Source organism: Camelus bactrianus, chromosome 4, assembly GCF_048773025.1.
Source record: "Camelus bactrianus isolate YW-2024 breed Bactrian camel chromosome 4, ASM4877302v1, whole genome shotgun sequence".
NCBI lineage: Eukaryota > Metazoa > Chordata > Mammalia > Artiodactyla > Camelidae > Camelus > Camelus bactrianus.
In genome coordinates, this window is record NC_133542.1 from 65,702,816 (window position 1) to 65,714,156 (window position 11,341).

The 11,341-nt window shown below is 49.4% G+C and overlaps 1 protein-coding gene across 4 annotated transcripts in view; it reads left to right on the plus strand.

Moving 5' to 3' along the window:
- GSN (gelsolin) overlaps positions 1-5,673 on the plus strand; it is a 54,600-nt gene extending 48,927 nt beyond the window's left edge. For all 4 annotated transcript variants that reach the window (XM_074362148.1, XM_074362145.1, XM_074362144.1 and 1 more), the window contains 6 exons: positions 1,457-1,627; positions 2,260-2,434; positions 3,495-3,619; positions 3,855-3,932; positions 4,652-4,712; positions 5,254-5,673. In XM_074362148.1, coding sequence (XP_074218249.1) covers positions 1,457-1,627; positions 2,260-2,434; positions 3,495-3,619; positions 3,855-3,932; positions 4,652-4,712; positions 5,254-5,423 — 780 coding nt within the window. In that variant the 3' untranslated portion in view covers positions 5,424-5,673. The remainder of the gene's footprint in view (positions 1-1,456; positions 1,628-2,259; positions 2,435-3,494; positions 3,620-3,854; positions 3,933-4,651; positions 4,713-5,253) is intronic.
- Positions 5,674-11,341: the final 5,668 nt, after the last annotated feature.

An 11,341-nucleotide genomic window follows, 5' to 3' on the forward strand; every position in this document is an offset into this window, starting at 1 on the left:
GACAGACTTAGCCTCTCTCTGCCTCTATGTTCTCAAACTCAGGGTAGTAATAGTACCTATCTCACAAGATTGCTGTGAGGATGAAGAGTTAACATTTGTAAAGCATTTAGAACCATGCTTGGCCTCTAGAAGGCCCCTTATACATGTGTGTTAAGTATAAGGACACATAGATCCCAGGTAGGTTCTAGTTGGATTAGACAAAGGCCCCTTGAGGAAGGGATTTTTCAGCTGCAACCTAATGGATGAGTAGGAGTTGGCCAGGCACATTCCAGGTAGAGGGAAGAGTGCATGCAAAGGTCCTGAGGTGGGAGGGGGGCACTAGATTTAAAGCAAGCGGGGAAATGCCATGATAGGAGTCTGGGGAGGGGATCAGAGGGACCAGACCCAGCCTAGAAGTCACGATGAGGATGTTGACCTTGACCTTGAGAAGGCCAGGGTCAATGTGATGTGAAGGGATTTCTGAGTTTGAAAGGTTGCTTTGGCAACAATGTGGGGTCTTGCAGGGCAGCAGAGCCAGGTGGGGGAGATGTGGGAGAAGGAGTCAGTCCTCGGTCCTACCCTTGGAGTGGGCGGGGCTCTGGATTTAGATCTGGGATTGGTGCCCTGTACTTTGACCATGACAGTGGGGTCCTCTGGGCGCCGAGTGGGATGATTTCTGTCTTAGAACAGCCCAACAACAGCCTTAAGAGTAGCATTCTTGGTCCCGTCTCACACAGGCAGAACCTGAGAGGTTGAGGCCTGAACTCTCACCATCAGGGTGGAGCTGGGATCTGAGCTCTGAGCCAGCAGTGGTGGCTCCTGCTGGAAAGTGACCACAATACCCCCAGCACGCACGGCAGGTTACCTTCTGGATTTAGCTGGCCAGGGCCACAACTGGCATCTGAAATGAAGTGGGCACGTGAGCCAGGATGTATCTTAGGCCTCCGTGACCGCCTCCCTCTCACCACCAAGCCCCTGACTGCAGCCTGCTTTGTGGGGTGCACTGGCCGTGCACCAGGGGTCTCTCCAGATCTGGAAGGCTCCATTCTCACCACTCCGCCCGCTTTCATGCCCCAGGCTGATGTCACCGTCCTGGAAGAATGTCCACGAACAATCCCTGTGCTTCCATTTAAGGGAATATTTGCAAATGTGGGCTCTCTTGGTTCTTGGATTAGACTCAGGGTCAGCAAGGCAAGGCCTCGTGGGAGGGGTTCATGCCCAGCAGTGCCCGGGGGACCTCAGGCAGTGGTGCTGTCGCCAGCCTTCCTGGAACTCCCGTTTCCCTGCCCAGCCCCTGTGTGCCGCAGGGTCACGCTCCACCCCCCACACAGACACAAGCGTCATGATCTCATTTGAGGGGTGAGCCTGTGCCATGCTGGCTGTGGGGAGGGGCGGCGGCGGTGAGCCTGGTGTCGCACGGGAGGACTGATGCGCCACCCGCCTCCTTTCCTGACTTGCTCTCCTGTCTCCCTCCCAGAGCCGTGTGGTCCAAGGCAAGGAGCCCGCTCACCTCATGAGCCTGTTTGGCGGGAAACCCATGATTGTCTACAAGGGTGGCACCTCCCGCGAGGGTGGGCAGACGGCCCCCGCCAGTACCCGCCTCTTCCAGGTCCGGGCCAGCAGCTCTGGAGCCACCCGAGCCATTGAGGTAAAGCCCAAGCCTTGGACCCTGGACAGAACTGGCCTCTCTGAAACCTCCCAGGCCCGAAGGGCAGATCTCCGGGCGCACGATCGGGTGGGGTTGGCTAAGGGGTTAAGGAGCAGGTTTCGTACCTTCCTCCCTGGCAGCAAGATTGTATGTCTTAGACTTCTCCTTGTTTCGGCGATGCCCAGCGCCCCTTGCATACCTTCCATAACAGGTAACTCACTACCTCACAGGGAGTCCCCTCTTCACAATCTGGACATTGTTGTGGATTACATCCCTGTTGGCTACTGTCCATTTCATGGTGGAAGGTGCAGGTGGAAGGTGAACCTAATCCTCTAGGATCAACTGAGCAGCCTAGAGGAGAATGGGACTGTCACCTCCTTTGTTCTGGGCACTCAACTTCTGTTAATGCATCCCAGATTTCTTGACTCTCCGTGGCTAGCCATAGTGTGTTAATGACTCATGGGAGTCAACGAAGCCCCTCAGTGTCCAAGGTCCACGTCTTCAGCTCTGGTGGAGTGTGTTCCCCCAAGTCCCCACCCAAGAGCTGGTCCTGCCCAGCATTTCCTGGGCTGTGAGAAGGAGGCTGAGGACTTTTTGTCTGGGTCCTGATTAATCAAGCACTGCCCTCCCAGGTGATGCCCAAGGCTGGTGCACTGAACTCCAACGATGCCTTTGTCCTGAAAACCCCCTCGGCCGCCTACCTGTGGGTAGGTACAGGAGCCAGCGAGGCAGAGAAGACCGGGGCCCAGGAGGTGCTCCGGGTGCTTCGGGCCCAACCTGTGCAGGTGGCAGAAGGCAGCGAGCCAGGTAGGAGCGAGGGGCAGAGGGGCCCGTGGCTCTCTGGGGATGAAGCCCTTACGTTTCCCTCCCTCTGTCTGCTTAAGGGTTTCTAGATCCTCCCCGCTCCTCAGCACCAGTCCCCTAGTGTGTGTTAATAAAAGTAGATTGGGTGAAGATGAGGTCTGTGTTCAGGGAAAGGGAGGCCCCCTGGAGTTAGAGAAAAGAGCACTCAGTGTGGGCGAGGGCAGGCGGGGAAGGCTGCTGGAGGAGGCGGTCACTTGCTAGGAAGCGTTGCAAGATTGTAGGCAAAAGTAACAGCCTTACAGGGGCCACAGTCTTGAGAATCTCCACGGACAGAAAGCCTGCTTTGTTTCCAGAGTATAGGTCAGGAACATCCTCCTGGCCAGCCCTCAGTCTTTCAGTCTTCCTTTTAAGCCCACTCCCTCCTGCTCAATGCTTAGTAGAAATGGGGGAGGGTAGTTCCATCTAGATCAGCACAGTCCACTGGAACCTTCTGAGAGAACGGACAGGTCCAGTTTGGTGGCCACCAGTCACATGTGTAGGCTAATGAGCACCTGAAATGTGACTGATGGAAATTAGAATGAGAAACTGAATCTTTAATTATATTTAATTTTAATGCATTTAAATTTAAATAGCACACGTGGACAAGTATAGTGGAGGAGGTATAGTGCAGGTATAGTGGAAAAAATATGGGAATTGGAGTCAGATGAGGTGTGCATCCTAGCTTTACTACATGCTAGCTGTGTGATGTTGGGTGAGTTGCTTAACCTCTCTGAGCCTCAACCGCCTCATCTGTTGAGCGAAGATAATTATCCCCATCCCGCACTGCTGTCATCAGTCTCAAACCAGAAGTTGTCCTGGCTGCGTGTCTGCTGCCAAGTCTGCCCTCTCTGGGCCTCCGTTTCATCACCTTCGAATCCCTCAGGCCCTCTCCCTCTTTGGTGCCCTGGGATTTGAAGATGGTGGGTGGGGATTGAGAGCAGTTGGTTGTCCCGGGGTCTAAGGAGAAGTGCCGGGTGATGGGGCAGGAGTGTCAGTTGGTACCTGGTGTGGCCTTCCCTCACAGACAGCTTCTGGGAGGCCCTGGGTGGGAAGGCCGCCTACCGCACATCCCCACGGCTGAAGGACAAGAAGATGGACGCCCACCCTCCTCGCCTCTTCGCCTGCTCCAACAAGATCGGACGTTTTGTGGTGAGCCCCAGCGGAGGTCGCAACCTCTGCTTTCCCCTTGGGAGGTGTGTCCCAAGGGGCGGGGCCCTTGCATCACAGCAGGAGCGGGGAGAAACGGTTCTGCCGGCACAGCACAGACCCCTGCGGGCTGCAGCCAGCTCTGTAGCTCCCTCCTGGGGGCAGAGAGAGCAAGCTGGCCCTGGGAGGGAAAGCGGCTTGCTGGTGCACTTCCATTAACCCTTCTGTTCCTTCCCAGATCGAAGAGGTCCCCGGCGAGCTCATGCAGGAAGACCTGGCCACTGATGACGTCATGCTCCTGGACACCTGGGACCAGGTGAGTGAAGGACAGTGCCGCAAGTCACTCTCCTTTTCTGAGCCTCCCATTTCTTCATCTGCAAAATGGGAGTGATGGTACCCACCTTGCATAATCCCACAAGATGAGAGGTGGATAAAACCCCCTTGCAAACTGCAAAGCACCACATAAATGCAAATCAGATGACCAGCGTTCTCTTTCAGGCCTTAGGGGAGAGTGAACTCTTACTTTTTTTTTTTAACTTTATTTTTTAATGGAGGTACTAGGACTGAACCCAGGACTCATGCATGCTAAGCATGCACTCTACCACTGAGCTACAGTCTACCCCACAAACTCTTACTTTAAATCTGTTGATAAAGAAAGCTGAATTTTGCAGCAGTGGGACCATATGCAGCGGCAGCCTCTGCTCAGCTTCATCCACGTGAGGGTGAAGGTTGCCAGACCCTCCCCATTTTCAAGGGAAGTTGAAAGTCTAGATTTAATGTAATCAGCGAGTAAGTAAATTTGTCTAGAAAGACATTGCAGATCACCCTCCGGTGGGGTAGGTGGGCCAACAAAACAGGTTGTAGGTCACCAGTTTGTAATCTCTGTTCCAGATCCTTCTATTCACAGTCTGTGGGCGCTGCAGTGGAGGGGTGTCTGGCACGGCACCTGGAACGTTCTTCCTCCAGCAGCCAGTGTGATCAGCACCCCTCGTGCACTTTTAATTTCACATCTTTCATCTTCCATCTCTCCTACAGATCTTTGTCTGGGTTGGAAAGGATTCTCAAGAAGAGGAAAAGACGGAAGCCTTGACCTCTGGTGAGGACCCAAGTGTGCCCATGGGTCTCTTTCCTGCGGTGGGGTGTGGGGGCAGCTTCCGGTATGGGTCTGGGCATTTGTGACAGTGGGGTGGGGACTTCCTCACCCATGGTCAGCCTCTGGTGAGCCCTCCCTGGGGTGGTGAGAGAACAGCTCAGTTCCTGCAGAAAGCCACAGGTCTTGCCAGGAAAGGAAGGAGCAGATAGAAGCTGTCCAGTTTCCCAGAATGCCCAGGGACCAAACTTGTCCTGGTTTAGATGTTGGAAAGCAGATCCCTGGTAGCTGAGTAAATCTGATTTGGAATCTGGGAACCCCCAAACTGTTTTGTTTTTTTTCATATCTTCCAATAGATGACAGCTAGAGAAAAATGATACAAGCTTTGTGAAACTGGACATTATACTACGACCCCTGTCCCTTGCTGTGTTCTGTCATTGCCTTTAAGGGCATTAGGGACCGTAGGACCAAAAACCATCTTAGGCAATTGAACCACCTCTCCTTGGTGAGGGAGGCACTAAGGATTGTTTTGCATGTGTGTCTGCAGCTAAGCGGTACCTTGAGACAGACCCGGCTAATCGTGACAGACGGACCCCCATCACCGTGGTGAAGCAAGGCTTTGAGCCTCCTTCCTTTGTGGGCTGGTTCCTCGGCTGGGATGATGACTACTGGTCTGTGGATCCCTTTGACAGGGTCATGGCTGAGCTGGCTGCCTGAGGAGGGGCAGGCCCCACCCCTGTCACCGGTCAGTGCCTTTCAGAGAACTGTCCATCCCTCAAAGAGACCTTACAGTGAGCAGGGCCACTCTGGGGTGTGTGTGTATGTGGTCTGTTTTTTTCTTTTTCTTTTTCTTTTTTTTTTACAGTAGCCAAACAGCCCTGCAAAAATTCAGGGTCCTTGCAAAACTTGTCTTAAGTATCTGTGCTTTTGGAAATTGAATTCAATAAAAGCTTTTGGAAGTGTGTTAGCCTGCTGTGGCTCAGTGTGTCCTGCTGATTGTTCTGAGAATGCCCAGGTTTGGGGGGATCGGGGGGGATCGGGGGGGATTTGCATGTGCCTGTGAACCAGTGAATGAGCTTCATTCACCCCGTGTGTGAATCCTCGTCCTCCGAGAAGCAGGCGCCAGGATGAGATGAAATGGGCACAGATTGTATGAGGGAGGAAGTGTGTGTGTGGAAGGAAATTGGGAGGGAACCAGAGGAGGCTGGAGAACCATCAGACTGAGAGACGAGTCTGAGCCTAAGTGGAGGAGAGAGGAGGAGGGGTTGGGTCCTAGCATCCTAGATGGCAGTGCAGTCCAGGGAGGTTTGGCAAAGCTTTTGGAGAGTCATTGAGCCAAGGTTAAAAAAAAAAAAAAAAAGATTTTTAAAAATGTTCTAGTCCCATTTTTGTTGTTATTTTTATTGTGGTAAATTATACATAATAACATTTTGGCCATTTGTACAATTCGGTGGCATTAAATACACTTACAATGTTGTGTAGACATCCCCAAAGCTATACCCAAACCTTTTTCATAATCCCCAACATAAACGCTGTGCCCATTAAACCATAACTTCTATTCCCCCCTCCCTCTGTCCCTGGTAACCTTTATTGTACTTTCTGTCTCCATGAATTTGTTTTCCGGGTCCCTCGCGTAAGTGGAATCATGCATTTGTCCTCTGTCTGGCTTATTTCACTGAGCATAATGTTTTCAAGATTTACACATTTATAGCACATATCTCAATTTCATTCCTTTTGGGTTTGAATAATATTCTACGGTTTGTATAGACTGCATTTTGTTTATCCGCTCATCCATCGATGGACACTTAGATCGCTTCCTCCTTGTGGCTGTTGTGAATAAGGCTGCTGTGAACGCTGGTGTACGCGTATCTGCTTGGTTCAAAGTGTTCTTGAGCCCAAGTCAGATCAGCCAACAAAGGGCCTGAAGTGGTTCCCAGGAGCCAGTGGCTGTGCCTGATCTCCGCAATACACTCTGTCATTGGGAGGCATGGCCTGGGAGCACTGTAGGCAAGGAGTTCAAAGCCCATAGCTGGGGCCCTGAGTCACTTCCACTCCCTGCAGTGGGAAGTCGGCAAGGTACCACACCCTGTAGCATCTGCCTAGATCTCCCTCGCTTCCTCTGCTTCCTAGAGTCCTTCTGCTGGCAAGAAGTGCCCCTGAATGCTCCTGAAGTTTGCAGCCTTTGGGGCATGGGAGAGGGACTTCCTCTGTGCCCAGATTGGTCCCCTGGGTCCTGTCTCTGCTCACGCGCGGGTTGTCACGAAGTCCCTCTTAGACGTTTCTGTGAACTTGTGTCTCTAAACCTCTTCTCCACAGAGATCCCAAACCAGTCCAAGGAACTGCTGGAGAACAGACTCCCTTCCCTCCCCACTATCCTTCTGGTCTTTTCTCTCCATATTTGCCCCTTTTGTTTCATGCCCCCTCCCTCAACCCTCCCCATCAATGTATAGCATGGAAACTCCCCCACAGGGGACTATGGAAGGGCAGAAACCGTCATGAGGGTTTCTGTGGTGGGAAGAATGTGTATTGTTTACACTGTTGTTTCCGAAGCTGGCTGATCACCCAAATTGCCCAGGGAGCTTCTTAAAAGCATAAATTCCCTGGGGGCCCTCCATCAGGAGGTTCTGGTTCATCGCAGAAGTGACGAGGGTAGTGGAGGAGGAATTCTCCAGGTGAAACATGGTGTTGGGGGTGGCGGGGGAGGGGGGGTCAAGTCATCTCAGGCAGGGCATGCAGCAAATTCAAAGACAGCGCCAAGAGGGAGAAGTTCATGCTCAGGGACAGACAGCAGCCTGAGGGGGCTGGGGCAGAAGGTGGGGAGGCCGAGGGTTCACAGAGAGCCTCAAATGCCACGCTAAGGGGTTTGGACTTCATCTTGTCATGCCTGCCTCGCCTCCTCCCAAGGGTTGCTTTCCCAGTCAAGGCTGTCAACTCAGCAAATGCAAACTCCTGGAACAAAGGCAGCATTTACCACCTGGGGCTTGTAGGGCTTCATCGGAGGCAGGTGGAGGCGGAGGCAGGTGGAGGCAGGTGGAGGCCGGTCTAGAGCAGCCAGCTCGCATCCCGGAACCCTGCCCGAGGCCAGCTGCAGGTGGGTCAGCCGTGCAGTCTTCACTTCCATTTGTTGGCATTCAGGGTGGTTTATTGGCTAATTTCGGTTTATTGGTGTCTGTGGCTTCAGAGAAAGAGGAGAGAGAGGTCTGTGTGCTCTGAGAGAGGAGGTTGCCTGAAGCGACTGAGTGGCTTGGACTTCCTAGTTTTCTCTCAAACGCAAAATAATGAATCAAGAACACTATCACTTAAACACCTATTTTTCTCTTCCCAATTTTTGATCAGCGTTGGATTTCTCAGCAGCAGCGGAGCTGTCATGGTGAAATGCTACGGCAGGTGCCAAGGGGGCGTCTCTGGGAAAGAGGTTGGCCTGGGCTGGGAGCCTGTGTCCTGTCTTGGGCAATTCAATTCAACAGATAGTTACTGTGTACTTTGTGTCAGGCAATGTGCAAGGCACGTGAGACAGGACAGAAACATTCCTATGAGCCTGTTTCCCCACCTGCAGAATGGTAATATTGTATTCATACAGTACCTAACTGGAGATGGTGTAATACAGTGGGTGGTTAAAAGCTGGGCTTTGGAGTCGGACTTGGGTTCAAATTCTAGCTCCACCACTAAACAGCGGAGTGATCCTACTTAAACTCTTTTTTTTTAATTATAACTTTTTTTTTTTATTGAGTTATAGTCATTTTACAATGTTGCGTCAAATTCCGGTGTAGAGCACAATTTTTCAATTATACATGCACGTACATACATTCATTGTCACATTCTCTTTTGCTGTGAGCCACCACAAGATCCTGTATATATTTCCCTGTGCTGCACAGTACAATCTTGTTTATCTATTCTACATTTTGAAATCCCAGTCTGTCCCTTCCCACCCCCCATCCCCCCGGCAACCACAAGTTTGTATTCTATGTCTATGATTCTGTTTCTGTTTTGTATTTATGTTTGTTTTTTTTTAGATTCCACATATGAGTGATCTCATATGGTATTTTTCTTTCTCTTTCTGGCTTATTTCACTTAGAATGACATTCTCCAGGAACATCCATGTTGCTGGAAATGGTGTTATGTTGTCGGTTTTTATGGCTGAGTAGTATTCCATTGTATAAATATACCACATCTTCTTTATCCAGTCATCTATTTATGGACATTTAGGCTATTTCCATGTCTTGGCTATTGTAAACAGTGCTGCTATAAACATTGGGGTGCAGGTGTCATTTTGAAGTAGGGTTCCTTCTGGATATATCCCCAGGAGCAGGATGACTGGGTCATATGGTAAGGCTATTCCTAGTCTTTTGAGGAATCTCCATACTGTTTTCCACAGTGGCTGCACCAACCTGCATTCCCACCAGCAGTGTAAGAGGCTACTTAAAACTCTTTGTAGCTTCCTTAGCTGCAAAATGGGACTAAGAACAGGGCTTACCTACTAAAAATTGTTATGAGGATTTAGGGAGATTATACTTCATACAATACCTGGCCCATAGTAAGTGCTCAGGTAAAAGTAAATAAATAAATAAAACCCTTCCTTCCTTCCTTCCTTCCTTCCTTCCTTCCTTCCTTCCTTTCTTTCTTTCTTTCTTTCCTTCTTTCCTTCTTTCTTTCTTTTTCTTTCTTTTTCCTTCCTCCCTTCCTCCCTTTCTCTCTCTCTCTTTCCTTCTTTCCTTCTTTTTTGGTAAAAATAAGGAGCCTAGCCCACAGCAGGACCTAGCATATATCCATGGAGGTAAAGACCCAGTACACTGTGGATCAGTGTAGGAAACTTTTGGCTGTAAGTGGTAGAAAACAACTCAAACCAAATTAAACTGTAAGCATACTTATGTGCTGTCATAAACGATAGTGCAGCGTTTAGGGGGCCTTCTTGGTTTACTAAACCCAATGTGTGTGTCTGGGTTTCCTGTTGATTCTCTTGTCTCTGCTACTCACGATCTGCTGGTGAAATACCTGTAGGCTTCCTCGCCCTCACACCCAGGCACGGCAACGCCCAAAGGAAAAGATAAAGGATTGTGTCATGAAGTTCTCCCAGAAGAGGGAGGAGGAACTGTCCCCCAGTCTATAGAAAACCTCTTCTCAGATCTCAAGAGCCCGCATGGGGCTACATGACCATTCCTGACCAAATCGTGGGCTGGGGGATTGAATAATCTGCAGGCTACCTAAGTTCATGACAGGAGCTGGGGTTGAATTCCTCTCTGCCTGAGGCGAGAGCTCTAAGGGGGAGAAACAGAAACAAAGTCATGGTTCCTAGGAAGGAAGAAGGGGATAAAATGGATGCTGGGTAGACAGCCATTTTGTGGAAGAGTTTTTTGGAGTCAGATGCTAAAAATAATAATTAACAATAATGATTCCTTATAGACTTACAACATCTGGTAATTTTTAGAGGTTTCATTTCCAACCTGTTTTTTTCAGACTCTTTGAGGGAAGATTCCCCACTTCCTTTCTAGAGTTTCTAGAGCTTTCTAAAATCTGTTTTATCAGTGGTTTCAATTTCCTTTGTCAACAAACTTCTGCCTATAGGATGGATTGAAAAGGGCTGCATCCTGTTAACAATTGTGACTCCTTTAGGCAAATCCCAGCCTGATCTGAGCCCAGAGCTGCTGAAATCAGAAATGATCGTAGAGATCGTTAGTCCAGTGGTTCTCAAGTGTTTGGACAGGCATGGTGGTGGGGTGAGCACATCCCTTAATGTTGTATACACATTTGTGCTTTATAGCTTCCAACATATTCTCAAGAGGACTGAGACCCAAACAGGTGGAACTCCTTATTTACAGGTGAGGAAAATGAGGCTCAGAAAGGAGGATGACCTATCTGAGGTCACATTATGTGATCAGTGCTATACTGGGAAAAGGACAGTGATTTAAAAACTGGGATCTATAGAATTCTATGAGCTGCTTCAGTGATCTTACAAATAGTTGATTCAAATTCTGTTTTTAAACTGGTAGTAAATATTACAGACACTTGAAACAAAATGGAGAAATTGGAGAGCCTCATGTAAGGCTGTAATTGCCTTCTGTAACTCCAATAATTTTTTTCAAAACAGCTTTACTGATTGACATGAAATGAATGCTGATAAATGTGAACTTAGGAATTTATCCTGATAAAAGACACTTTAAGTCTTTTACTTTGCAGTTTCCTTTGGAGAAAAAAAAAAGTGAGGGTTTGCTGCTAAAAAGAAGTTTGGAAACTGGTGGTTCACCATTTATTAGCTGAGTGACCTTATGAAGATCTGGTGTGGTGAAGATCAGACAGAATGTATTTTAAAGGGCTGCGTAAGATCGAAGATCTGCGGGAGCCTGGTTTCCTCCCACTAGGGCCAGTGTGTTAAAACACGTTGTGGTTACAAACACCCCATCTACTTTCTTCATTTGGACTGAACTTCAGCCTAGGTCAGATGACCCAAAACTAAGGTTTGTTTAAGGCTTACTTGGGTATGAATGCGAAGTTTCACCAGTCAAATGAACTTTGACAATGTTGAAAAGTTGTGACCTACATGTAAAATGACTGTTGGTGGTGGTGTGTATATGGGAGTGGGGGAGGCAGGCACTGTCACATGAGGACACATTTAGTCCCCTTAGGAGTCTTCAGCACTA